General features: G+C 35.9%; 1 protein-coding gene across 2 annotated transcripts; it reads right to left on the reverse strand.

The window, feature by feature from the left end:
- Positions 1-389: 389 nt before the first annotated feature.
- Positions 390-12295, reverse strand: ANKRD40 (ankyrin repeat domain 40). 2 transcript variants are annotated; one of them, XM_070937593.1, is made up of 6 exons: positions 11925-12295; positions 7515-7663; positions 6325-6795; positions 4195-4376; positions 1238-1304; positions 744-867 (listed from the first exon to the last, which is right to left on the reverse strand). In XM_070937593.1, exons 1-6 carry the CDS (start codon positions 12056-12058, stop codon positions 806-808), a joined length of 1065 nt encoding a protein of 354 aa, XP_070793694.1. In that variant the 5' UTR covers positions 12059-12295; the 3' UTR covers positions 744-805. The 2 variants fall into 2 exon arrangements, with proteins under 2 accessions (XP_070793693.1, XP_070793694.1); XM_070937592.1 differs by lacking the exon at positions 1238-1304 and having other exon boundaries at positions 390-867.
- Positions 12296-14144: the final 1849 nt, after the last annotated feature.

Genomic DNA, 14144 nt, shown 5'->3' on the forward strand with positions numbered 1-14144 from the left:
CAGCCTCTGTCTCTTACAGAAGCTCTTCGATGCTTTACCCCAGGCAGGATCAGTAAAGGTAGCAAAATAGGTTTTTCTCTGGGATCACAAAATTAGCTGCTCCTCTTGCCATCAGCAATGGCAAGACACCTCACTTACGGTATATATTTGCAAGGCGCTGCTGCAAAAAATATGTAAATGTGCATTAGTGAGATTACTGTAAAATTAATCTCGATTCAATAGGCCATTGTCCAAAGGTCCACATCTCTCCTTGCTCCTTCCTGTAAAATTCTCTCTGTTTCTCAAGTTGCACATTCAGATCTACTTAGACAACTAACTGCATTTGAAATATCTTGTTACCAGCATTAAATGTGTTACATATTCAGTCTTTCAATGTAGTGTGCCTCCTTTTTACTAGTAGCAATTATTAGAACAATTAATTTATTTCCCTGAGAACTTTTATTTTGTTGTACTCCAAGAAGAAACAATTTCCTTTTAAGAAAGGTCATTCATGGGTTAGGGTATTCCACTTGTCAGTTTATGAAATGCAAGTATGATATCATCACCTTTAGCATATTAAATTAAAAACAAGTCCAATTGTTTCAACTGATCTTGTTTTCAAAGATATATGTTCAGTCGTTTAATTATACTTTCCACGGTACAGTAGAAGTTAATGATATAGCCCTTAGAGCGTTCTAGGTTTAATAGTTAAATACTAGAATGAAACTTTTAATTCAATATTTAGTAAGTTAGTTTTGATGCTTTCTTGTTATAACAAGGCCTTTCGGTCAGTGCTGGTGCTGCATTTTTAAACATAAAGTCATTATCACTCATCATTAGGACAAGCTCCAGTTCTTGGAAATCTTGAAGCCTTGAGATGTCTTTGTCCTTAAAGAAATAAACAAAGAATATTAGAAGCAATGCCTATAGTCACCACAAGGCATACAGTACCAAAACATTTGACCATTTTTTCCATGAACTGCTTGGCTGGAACAGACATTTTGCCCCTCTTTAAATTCTTTAAATTCCACAGTTCTTAATTAGATGTTTAATTATACTTCTATGTATAATTAAAGAGGTTTAAACTTTATTTTAATTGGAAAACTATAAATCTCTGGGAGTCTTGTTGGAGTGCAGCAATCTAGAACAGTGGTTATCAATCTTTGCTTCAACAACTCCCTTTAAATACTTTTGGTGCTCAAGGACCATGGCCATGGACCCCCAAGACTTAAGATTTAAATCATACATTTATTCAGACCTTTGCGGACCTCCTGTGACAACATTGCAGCTCCCCAGAGCTCCACGGACCACAGGTAACAACTGATCTAGAACAATATTAAATAATTAGAAAAACATTGCTTGTTGCTTTCTTCTTTCTGTCCCCTTCTCCTTTTGCAAGTCTGCGAACTAGATTTTTCCAATTTTTAGTATATGTGCAGTTTTTGTGATAAGTTTAGGTTCTTTATAAATACAAAGATTAGGTCTTCAGGAATTTACACTTAGATCCTCCTGAGATCAATATGAAAAACTTAGTTGTGATTAAATGAATTTCTGGGAAGTTTTCAGCGAAATTAATTTGGAATCAAACAAATGGCAAACTTAACCTGTGGTATAAGCTTAAAGTTCGAAAGAAATAAGTGAAGCAAGATTTTGGTGGTAAAGCATTAGAACGTAACCAAAAAAGGATAGTTATGCAGATATGCACTAGTTATTGTGAATGCCTTTGGGGCTCAGTTTCAGCTCTTTGATATGTTGTTCTTACAAGTTATGAGCTTTATCTGGAAGTAGATGCTTGCAAAATCTAAAAAGAGCCCTGTACTGTAAGTATCATCATGTACAATAACTCCAGATACTGCTGAAGGACAACATTTCTTTAAAAGGTGGGTGCATTGTATACAGCTTAGTCTGCACTGAGTAATGGATAATACAGAATAAACATTATTATTCACATGACAATATTTCTCCCATGTCTGCGAATTTTTCAGCATTTGCACATGTCAGTCTGGGAATAATTGCCCAGAATTTTCATGCCCACAGGTTGCAGCATTTCGCTGCACAAATCCCTTACAGAGTTCATTGAAAATAAAACAGAGCTTGAGCAGAGAAAAAGAATGTAATATTGATGCTTAACAAATCCACTCATAAAAAAAGGAATGTTTACTGAGACTGCATCCCAATCTTTCAGCTTTTAGTCACTTTTATGGGAGAATTCCATTTCTAGACTTTGTAAACTGAGGTTCAATGTATATCACAGTCTTTTGGACAGTGACATTTGGCATTATCACCAAACATTATGAACTCCAAAGTGGCCAGTGATCACTAAGGAAGAAATTAGGTTCATGAGTAATCCATTACATTGGTATTTAATTAATCCATTTCTGTGTAGGAAATGCCTCACTACATGCAATTAATTAGGCAATCTTTGAAATACTGATTTGTTTTCCATAGCAGCAACTATCTATAAAATTCAACTTTAGGCTCCTTGTAATGACAAAGTGCAGTGTTATCTATTGTGAGACTGACAAAAAGACCAATAGAGCAGTCTTATACAAGTAGTTCATGACTTACAACCAGTTGTTTAATGACCATTCACAATCATACCAGCTTCAGAACAGGTGGTTTTCTGTCCATAAAAGCATTCAGAATGGGTGCTCCACAGCTTGTAACACTTCTAGCTATTGCAAAATGTCACGCCAGGCCCTCCTTTCCGTCACAAACCACAGTTTGGGTGTTTGGCAACCTATTCACATTTAGGACCAGTTGTCAAGTGGCCTGCAATCATGTGATTGTCATTTGCAATCTTCTCTGCCAGCTTCCCCAGAAAAACAATGGGGAAGCCGGCAGGAAAAGTTGTGAGCATAAGGAACAGTGGAATGCCAAAGGATTAACACGCCTCTGTGCAGAGACAGGATATATTCTCATGCACTGGAGGAACAGAGCTCAGATCTGGTGAAAATGCTAGCTAATGCCATTATTCTGGAAGACTCAGAATGCTGGGGTTCACTAGCATTTTCTCTTCTGGAGGTGCAGAGGCGAGAGCATTCACCAAAGCACTAGCCTTCCAGAACAATGGCATTTCACCAGCATTTTTGTCAGATTTGAGGTCCATTACTCCAGCAGACCGCAATTTCCTCACCCTTCATCCCAGTGAAAGAACTGATCTTAAATCTGTCAAAAATGCTAGTGAATGTGTTTCACTCCGAATGCTCAGAATTCTGGCATTCACTAGAAGGCAAAATGTCAGCAAATGCTATAGTTTGAAAAGCTCAGAAAACTAACATTTCCTAGCATCTGAGCAAATGCCATTGTCTTCACCCTCATGAACTTCTCATGATCCGTGGTGGTTCAGTGGTTAGCATGCAGTACTGCAGGCTACTTCTGCTGACTGCTGGCTGCCTGCAATTTGGCAGTTCGAATCTCACCAGGCTCAAGGTTGACTCATCCTTCCGGGGTCAGTAAAATGAGGACCCAGATTGTTGGGGGCAATATGCTGACTCTATAAACCATTTAGAGAGGGCTGTAAAGCACTGTGAAGCGGTATGTAAGTCTAAGTGCTGTTGCTATTGCTATGATCATTCCCCTGTGAGCAAGGAGAGCCCAGATCTCTCAGGTGTGATTGGAGGCCTAGGTCTTCTTCCCCCTTCACCATGCCCGGGAGGCTGAGGCTCTCTCCTGCGCACTCTGTTTAACAACCTGCATGGTCACTTAATGACCACAACTGGGAGAATCACGATTGTGGTTGCTGAGCAAAGTGATCATGTAGCATCCTATTTAACAACCCTTTCACTCAACAATCAAATTCTGGGCCCAACTGTGGTTATAAGTGGAGGTCTACTTGCACTTATATTATTGAAAAGATCTTAATAAATAAATAATTCAGAGAGATTTCCCCTCACATAAAGGAGGAATGAAATTGCTGTACTGATTCATACATTCAGACTCACATATATATTTAATGTAGCCCTTAAATATATAACAAAGGCTGCCAAATGAGATTCACTAAGTGAAATGCAGCCCCCCAGCGCCCCCCCCCCCCCGCTAGACGTTTTGGCTAGACTAGCCAAATGCTCCTAGGTTTGTGCAATCCTCTTGAGATTTCTAAAGCAAGGCAGTTGTGAAACACTAAACAGACCAAAATGCATATCTGCTGGATTTGACTTAGAAAGTCATAAATTCTCCAAGCCACTCATAAATAACTGAAATAAAACAAAGTACCTTTCTTAACACTGTATTTGGAAGCTTCCTGATTTTCTCCACATGTTCGGGGTTAACCCCCAATTCACAGCAGCTCACCCTAAGCAGTTCTTTGTACGTCAATTCTTGTCGATCCAATTCAATTTCAATGAAGTCATTCTCCTTCAGGGTACGATTTTGAATTCTGACCTTAAGTACCAGTTCTAATTAAAATACACAAATAGAAAGACTGTCGTTAGTATCCAGTAATTAGTAGTAGTTAGACATGTAGCAGATTTCTAACTCTGTTCTTAGTGTATAAAAAAAGGTTGCACTTCAGAAATGTGACTCAAATTTAAACAACAGTAATAAAGACTTGTGAGCTTTGCTCTTTGGAGAAATGGAAAATCACTGCAATGAATCATTGGCACCTTGACAGTCTTCAATTTAGAAGTTGGCCATAAATGTTTTATTAAAAGCCCTGAAAATTGAGTTCCTACAAAGGATGATAGCTATCTTAAATGAACAGCATTTAATACTAAGATCTTATCTATCAAATACACAATAGTACAAGTGGTTTATCTTCGATAACAAAAATCATGTCACATTCGTGCTCAGACTTTAGAATGAACTTCCCAAAGAGATTGAATTTTAACTCAAACTTTTTTCAGTACTAGCTTTTTATGAGATTGTATTGCTTGTATAATTTTTGTAAAGAAACCTGGATTTTAATATTACATTTTTAAATGTTTTAAATTATTGTAAATCTTGTAGCACAATAAAAAAAAGTAAGCTAAAATATTTTCTATTTCTCCCCTTTGTCCCTGGCTACCTGTTGGGAGCAGATTTTAGATTAAGTATATTTAAAAGCAGTAAGCTGGATTTCTTTTTTCCTTTCTGCTATGGGATCCAATTCATAAATAAATTGCTGTGGTGCAGCAATTAAAGAATCTGATTGTGACTGGGAAGGCCCAGGTTCAAATCACCCTTAGTGATGTATATTCAATGGATGACTTGGAAGTTAATCACTCCCTCTCAGTCCAAACTGCCTCCCAGAATTGCTATTATAGGAATAAAATAAAGGGAGCTCCTCACAGTAGCTGCTATGACCTTTTGTAGCAGGTAAATGAAAAAATAAACTTTAAATAAATATAACCAAATTTATTTCTACCTTCTATCAGGAATGCATCCAGCAATTTTTTTAAAAGTATGGCTTATTTTTTTGACCAAAAATCAGGGACATGCATTGAAATGACAAAAGCAATAAAATAGAGTAAATAGCACACCATAAATAGACTCTGATTAATTTGAGAGGTCCAGAACCAATTCTGATATGAAACTGAAGAGTGACATCTCATGCTAAAAGAAGATTACATTAAAGTGCTAGGCAAAGTGTCTGAAAAAAATATTTCGCAACACTAAGCAACTGGTTTCCTGTGCACCAACCATATATACATTTCAAAGCAACCAGGCTAGCCTTGCAAAAACAATATAGATCCTCTTTGAAGAGAAGTACTTATTAATACTTACATGTGTTATGCAGCATTTCTTTTAAATGTTTCCCACAGCCCTCTTATATAGAGCTGCTGATCTAACAAGAGATGTTCTGTAAATCTAAAGTAGCCATATCACTCTGTGGACACACATACACACACTTGAGCTAGTAGTATCCCAGGAAAAAGATGTTCTGAGGTGGAGCCTGTGATCAATTTCCATGTGCATTTAATATAACCCCTGAAAAAAATCTGAATGACAGATTCTGCTCACGTTGGCCTGTTCAACGGGTTCCCAATCATACAAACAGAGCTCACGTACTAAGTTTTTTTTACTTTCTAAGCTCTTTCAAGCATCATGCTGAATATACGCAAAAATCAGAATTAGAAGTTGTGCGCATCACAATCTTCTTGCCTGTCACGCACATTCAGATCAATGTATGAATATATGAATGATTTCGAAGTGAATGTTTTCTTAGCGTGTCACCAAAAAAAAAGGAACCAGAAACTCTACTGGATTTTACTCACAGTTACCTAAAAGGTCTTCTTACCCTGACTACAACAGCAACAAAAGTTCTAAATGAAGAAAAAAAAAATTGTACAGTTTTGTGAAATTGTGATAATGATGCCTGTACTTAAATTGTCTGGAAACCATACAATTTTTCTACATAAATGTTACCTTGCATATTACTGAAGGGAATTGCTCCAGTAAAGAAGAACGGCTGAAATGTTGGGACAGCTCCCGTGTAAGGGCCACTGGGTTGCTGGGTTTCTGGTTGTATGGATCCAGCTGGGGAACAATGTGTCCTGCTTGGAGGAACAGAGAGCTGATGAGCATGGCCATTCTGAACAATGGGCTCCAGGCATTCTATAGCGATTGCCTTTGTCACGTCTCCATCACATCCTACCGAAGCCTTTCCATGTTGCAATACTGACGTGCCAGATGTTTGTACTGGAGACAAAGATATTGGAGTGTCCATGTTGTGTTTTTGTAAAGGAGGAGAAAGTCTTCCATTCAAAGAGGAAGTTGAGGTGCTGGTAGTGCTGTTACTCATGGAGTTATACACATAAGGAAAAGGCGGGTTAGATAAATAATTTGGGATAATTGGCAAGTCTTTCTTCACATCCAAAAGCTCATCATCATCTTCCACTAAGGAAGGGGAAAAAAAAGGTTTGGTTACAATATGTACATAAAAATATATGTAGTTATTTATGTTTAGCAACAAAGGTTACGATATAATCAAACCCTTTTGAGAAAATAGGTATTAAATATACAGCACACATAGTATGTAATATATTTGTATGTAATACAGGGCTTCATTTTCAGCAAATTAAAATTCAGCAGTCTGATTCTTTTATTAAACATTTGAAAGGTTCAAATATAGGAAGTCCTTGATTTACGACCACAACTGAGCCTGAAATTTCCATTGCTAAGCAAGACAGTTAAGTGAATTTTGCTCCATTTTTCAACCTTTCTTGCCACAATTACATGAATTGCAGTTAACACCATTGTTAAGTGAATCTGGGTTCCCCGTTGACTTTGCTTATCAGAAGGTCACAAAAGGTGATCACATCACCTCATCAGAAATACGTATCAGTAGCCAAACATCCGAATTTTGATAATGTGGTAGTGGGGAGGCTACAATGGTCACAAGTTACTTTTTCCCATCCCATTGTAACTTACAAGAATCAGTAAATGAATTATTGTAAGTTGAGGACTACCTGTAGCCACATTACTAATAATTCTAATTCAAGATCACAAAATAAAAAGACCCCAAGAGATCACTTAGGGTTTCAATAGAGATTCAAACCACCTCCTTAGCATTCTAATTTTCTATAATATATTAGACCTGTCAAATTATATTTTACCTCCTAGCATCTTCCTAATTTCCCTTTTGGATGTTAACTGGAATGCTTTTTCTTCTTTAACAGTGAGAATGTCTTTATCTGCGCCAGCCTCTAGAAGGTATGCCACGACCTGGGCATGGTTTCGTTTACAGGCCCAGTGTAAGCAAGTCCTGTACAAGAAAAAGATACAGACTTATTGAGAAGTTTTATTAAGGGAAAAGGAAAGGACTACCACTTTCCTTCCACTAAGCAATTGTGTCACAATTTAGATATCCTTATAGTGACACCTACTGGACACCTCTCAGAAAACAAAAAGACAGTGCTAGAAATGTCATGCTTTCAGCTTAGGTCTTCAAGTAGAAAGAATAATATATTTTACATTTTCCACACACCTCATTTTCATCCCACCCCAAATGAAGATTAAAAGCACACTTCACCCCAGAAGGTTTGTTTTTATCTTGACCAATCAAAGAGTTACGGTAGTTCTGTTCACAATGTGAAACTTTCACTTGTAAAGTTATATTTTACCAATAAAACTCACTTATTAGAATGCAATTTGTTTTCAGAATAGATATCTTCCTCACAGCAAATCAATCATTCTCAGTTCAACAATCTCAAATTACGTTGGATAGCAAAATGTTATACTGCTGGGGGAAATTCCCTTTGCCAATTTAAATCCTCAATGTTTGAGCTAACTGCTAATACATATGTTGGTCTTATTTCAAAATGTTTTAAAGTAAAATGGCTTTCTTTCAGCATTCTCTTTCCTTAAATCTTTTTTCTAAAATTATTTGGATTTAGAGTTCTTCCATGAAAACCAGTACCTTACTGGTAGACACAGATGCTACTTCAGCTAGACAATAGTTTGGAAACAAAAGGACTAAAGATAATTACAATTTCCGTCAGTCTGATGCAATAATCCCTCCAGCAACTTTGCTCCCTTTCAATCAGCCTCCACCAAAGACTAGTGGAAGAAAACATCTGTGACTCAGAACTGGATTGTGGGGTTCTTGGTGCTCTCTGAGCTTAGTTGTTTGCTTGCAGACTTTTCATTGCCCAACCAGGTAATATCATCAGTGCTAGTGTCTGTGAGTTTTGCATCCTGTTGATACACAGTACAGATAGTAGTTTGCCTTGTGTTTTAATACTATTTTGATTGTTTCTGATCTGCTCTTGATGTATTGTAGTGTTATCCTTTTCATAGTTGGTGTTAATTGCATTATAGCAGGTTGAGTGGTCAGGCACTTTTTGATAAAAGTAGTTGGGGTATCCATTTTGTTGGAAGATTTGTTTGGAGTCTGTTTCCTTTTTTTTGATGTTCTGGGTGCTGTAGTACATTTGTACTAATTTAAATAATGTTCTTACACAGCTCCTCCTGTAGGAAATTTGGCTGTTTTGTAATGGAGCATTTGGTGAGTGTGGATTGTTTTTCTGATAGCCTTGCATTTCTAATTTGCCCTTTTTACTCTGCTGATGACAATATCCAGAAAGGGACAGTATTATTGTTTTCTTCTTCCCTTCTGAATTTTATTCCTCTGAAAATGTTTCATGTGTCTTCTCTAGCTGTTCCTTTATAATATGACAAAGGTGTTGTCTACATACCAAATCCATACTTTGGTTGTAGGTGTGAGAGTGCTAGAGTTTCTAGATGCTGAATTACAGCCCTGGCTATAAGTCCTGAGAGTGGTGATTACATGGGTGTTCATCTGATTTATAATTCCCTCAACACTGTCAAACTATTTACTAAGTCTGCACTATTATTAATCTTCTCATCGTTCCCATCACCCTTCTCCTTCCATTTATGACTGTATGACTGCAACTTTGTTGCTTGTATCCTTACAATTGATATTGATATTATTTCCTGATTGCTTATTTGTACCCTATGGCTATCATTAAGTGTTGTACCTTATGATTCTTGATGAACGTATCTTTTCTTTTATGTACTCCGAGAGCGTATGCACCAAGACAAATTCCTTGTGTGTCTAATCACACTTTGCCAATAAAAAATTCTATTCTATTCTATTCGTTGTTATATTTGTCTATCAAACTGAAATTTAAGTAGTGAGGTCCATGATTCTAGGTATTTAAATCTTATTGTATTTGGCTAGATCAGGTGTGTTGTGTAGTAGTGCTGCCAGGGATATTTTCCCTAATTCTTGATCTATGGGTGTAAAGAGTGCTATGACATAAAAAATATAACTTCAACTTCTATTTTTAAGTTTTTGGTTTTCTGGAGGCACTTTAGTGAGGAATTAATAGAATATCTGTTCCCCACTGTAGGATGTCTAAGCTCTTTAGTAAGTTCTTTGGCTATGGTGTATGTTGGGGAGCCTTGTAACAATACACCTGGGCAAAGAGGTATATCAGGTTTGTGTATTTTTGTGTGTACATAGACGAGTGAGTGGAGAGGTCTTTTCTTCTGCTACAGTTCTTCTTTTGACAGGTGGCCTTTGAGGAAATTGTGGGCATCCTACATCAAGCTAAATCCAAAACAAAACAACCATATTTACATATCATTCAAAAGAAACAATAAAATGGCTAAGAAAAAAACTGGAACACACCCTCTTCAGCAGCCAACGCCTACATAAGCAGAAATTAACACCAGACAAACAAGCAAGCAGAAAAGAATACTCTGATCAAAGAACTACCAAACAGAAAACCACACCCCCACCAAAACTGGCAGAGCAAGCTACTGCGTATAAACAGAGAGCAAACCCACACTCAGTTGCACAGATGATGTTATCTAGTTGGTTGATAAAAGCTCTGCATACATACAACCAAGCTCAGAGAGCACAAGTAATTGTGCTATATCTGGCTGATGTAGCTGGTGGAATGGAATCACTGAGCTGAGACACAACAGAATGTCTTCTCTAATATTATCACCATGTTATCCTGAAAAATTATTTCTTTCTGTATCATGTGTACCCTTTGTCTCTCTGGAAGCTATACCACATATATTCAATTCAACAAAATTAAGATAATAGTGCTAAATGACAGCCAGGAAGTGAACTTGCTAGACAAACAGGTATTTGAATGCAATTATGTCTGATCAAAACTTAACCCTCTTTCTTGTTTACCATTACTGTATTTAAAGGGTTTTTTTGCTATTCAGCAAGAAAATGGTAAAATATAAGCTAAGAGCAATGTATATAAAAAGTTACAAATATAAAGCTACTATTTCATAGCAATAGGGTTTCCTTTGAGACTACCAAAAATTTACATCAACTTTTATAAAACACTAGATAAAACCATAAATGTCTAACTAATTATGTGTTTTGTAAGGAATTTGCAGTGTTATCCTTATTGTTAAATTATTAACAATTTCATATCAGAACTATTGTGCAAGGATCTCATTTTAAGGAACTCTAGGTAATAATGATATAAATGAAGATGATTAGCAGCAAGATGGATGAACTTGATTGCAGTGGCAGGTTGGAACATTTAAAGGGCCAAGTTGGGAACAGATCGTCCTGGAAGAATATCGATTCAGTTGCTAAAAGTTGTTTTGACAGCACATAATCAATTTATAAAGAATTACTTAATCTATCATAAAGTTTTCCAACACTTTTGATGTGATCAAAATTATCTCAGAATATTTTGTAACATATACAAATCTCCTTGTTATTTGTTCCTTCCTTTTCCACAACTATTTGGCAATATATTACTAACACAGAACATTCTGAAATCAGCTCTCCATATTACATTACAAAACTGTCACAATAAATGCAATGTATTAATTATATAAAAGACACACTGATCGAATATATACAGCAAAAATAGAATATATTATCTTCACATTTTCTAGCATCAAGATATTATTAAAATCAACAGAATATCAGATTTACCCACAAAACCTAACAACAGAAATCCTGACAGATTTATCTTTTAAAGTTAAGATTTGTTTTGTAAATCTAGATCTGAAACATATCAAGCACTTCTAAAAAACTCAAAAATAATTTTAAGAGCAATAAAATAAACCTGAAAATATATTTTAAAATTTCTAACAATTACTTCATAGTTTTCCATAAATATATAAATATATAAATGATTGGATCTTACATATAACTCTTAAATAACAACAACAACAACAACAACCTATTATCAACAACAATCTATTATTCTTATATGGTAATATAGGATTACAACCAAATGTAAGAAACTAATTTAAATAGAATAAATTAAAACAATACTTAAATATAACATGCCAAGTTTATAAACCAGCAAAAGGCTTAATCATTTTTTTCAACAAGTTATGCATGTTTAACATGGCAAAGCTGAGGAATAATAAAAAAAAAAATTACTTTTAACAACTGAAACGAATTGGATGAAAATACTTCCGAAATGTGTTTTTTGAAGCAAGATTACCAAAAAATAATGTTTTAAAAGACATGAATGGGAAACTTGTCAGGTAATTACTGGTCAAATACTTACCAGCCGTTGACTTCATTCTGAGAGTTCACACTCGCTCCAAAATCCACCAATCGCCGAACTTCCTCAATATCCCCCAAAGCAGCAGCTTCTCTCAGTCTCTCTTGTAGCTCTTTTTCCTCTATTGCAGAAGTCATGTTACGAAATTCTCTCCCCAGTCAACTTTAGGATTATCAACTGCCCGCCTACCTGCCTACTTAACTACTGTAGATGATGGATCATTTTATCGCGCTAGTCAATCAGAGGCCGGCTGAATCCGTCAGTCCCCAAAAAAGAAGACTCGGGTTTTATTCTTATAATTATAAACGCGTCGGTAATTCTTTTCTATCTACTGCTCATAAATCAGCCTGACACTTCTGAAGGCCATTTTCCCTAATTACATAGTTAGACTACATCTCGGTCGTTTCTGCTTCCGTTTTCTCTGGGGGACTCTATTAAATGAGACAACAGCGACCTGCACATTTCGTTCCCACCAGTCGTCCGACGCGTAGACCGTCGACACACAGCAAAAAGGAAATCAAAAAAAAAGAAAGAAAAGGAAATGGTTTCAATCTCCGTTGGAAAAACCGAATGATTGTTTAAAATATATCCACTTTGCCACAATCAATCCTGTATATTATTGGCAAAGAAGCTTTTGCAGTTATGCATTTGTGCTTTTACTGATTGCTCAGCAGCTTCCATTTGATCTTTTACAAACTGCTTCGAGCAGTCTTAAATTAATATCGGGCAGGCTGAAATGCAAAACAGACTGGATAAATTAACAGAAAGCCATCTCTTTTGAAACAGTGTGGTAACCTTAAAAATACGTTTCCACCAACCTAGATACTGTAGTGAATTTTTCCGGGATTGTTTCCAATGCAATCAATAGAAAGAAGGAAGCTGCAGCTCACAAAAATTATCCTTTTATTAGTCCAAAAGAGTGCACCGTGTTCCTTTGGACTTTTGCAAGCAGAACAATTTAGAATTCCCCTCTTTATATAGATATCTTAATGTTTTTGTTAATTGTAGATATTCCAATCTAATTTAAAATAGGTATCTCCACAATTAGCATTTTGTGCATTCAGTTTTCGGTTTTTCAGAAAAAGATCACCCAGTTTTATTGGCATTGTAAGCCCAAAGCAGAGTAGGTAATTTTAGTATGTTAATAACCTTTTCAAGAAGTCCCAGGAGTACAAGTGACTGACATATAATGATTAATTTTAGTCTTCTGATACAACATTTAACACAGTGTTTCCCAAACCTGAGTAAATTATCCAAAATTGTGATAAATTACTCAAAGTAAATTACCCAAAGTTCACAATTTTGGGATATTTACCCAGGTTTGGGAAACACTGTTAAATATTGTACCAGAAGACTAAAATTAATCATTATATGTCAGTCATTTGTACTCCTGGGACTTCTTTCCAATAATTTCTTGAAAAGGTTATTAACACACTAAAATTACCTTTAAAAAATTTTCTTTGGAATATAACACATAACCAATTACCCAATCACAACTCAGGAATTTAAATAATGATTTTGTGATAAGTGGTTTTGGGTAATGAAGGAAAGTTTGAGAAGCACTAATCTTAACATTTATTGTATCGTGAAGATGCAGTTTTTATACCATTCCGGAGCAATACAGGGACAGGCAAGGAAGCATTTTCTTGGCCAAGTAGAGGGATGGGTATTAAAACCTACTTGAAAAGTGTTTTCCCTATTATAGAAAATTAAGTGTGCTTATTACCATGTTTACTCAAAAGTAAATTCTATGGAATTCAGTGACACTAACATCATGGTGTTTAGGACTTATAGCCTGCATCTGTAATGTACTTCGCTGAGACAATTTCTAGCAGTTCCAAACCAAAAACAAATTGCAAGTTTTATTTTCTTCTTAATAAGGGAAAACACAAGACAAAGGCCTCAAAAATGGAAGGCAATGAAATCTATACCACTGTAAAGAATCATGAACAAGACAGGGCAATTACACACCTCTAAAAGCAAGGGTCACTAGTTTTATGATTTAAAAAGGCTGAATATAAGTTAATAGTTAATAAATGTATTCAGATTCTGACACAGTTCTTTCTTTTCAAACTTTTGCTTTACTATTTATGGGGTGTTGATGTTAATTATATGCCTCTTTCTTATTTTGAACTCTTCTGGATTGAACCTTGGTGATCTCATGGGGCAAATTATTTCTTGAGTTTTATGTGAATCAATGTAGGATTTTTCTATAAAGATTTG

The sequence above is a fragment of the Pituophis catenifer genome, unplaced genomic scaffold (genome assembly GCF_029215685.1).
Source record: "Pituophis catenifer annectens isolate HBS135680 unplaced genomic scaffold, rPitCat1.0.hap2 SCAF_2, whole genome shotgun sequence".
In the NCBI taxonomy this organism is placed as follows: domain Eukaryota; kingdom Metazoa; phylum Chordata; class Lepidosauria; order Squamata; family Colubridae; genus Pituophis; species Pituophis catenifer.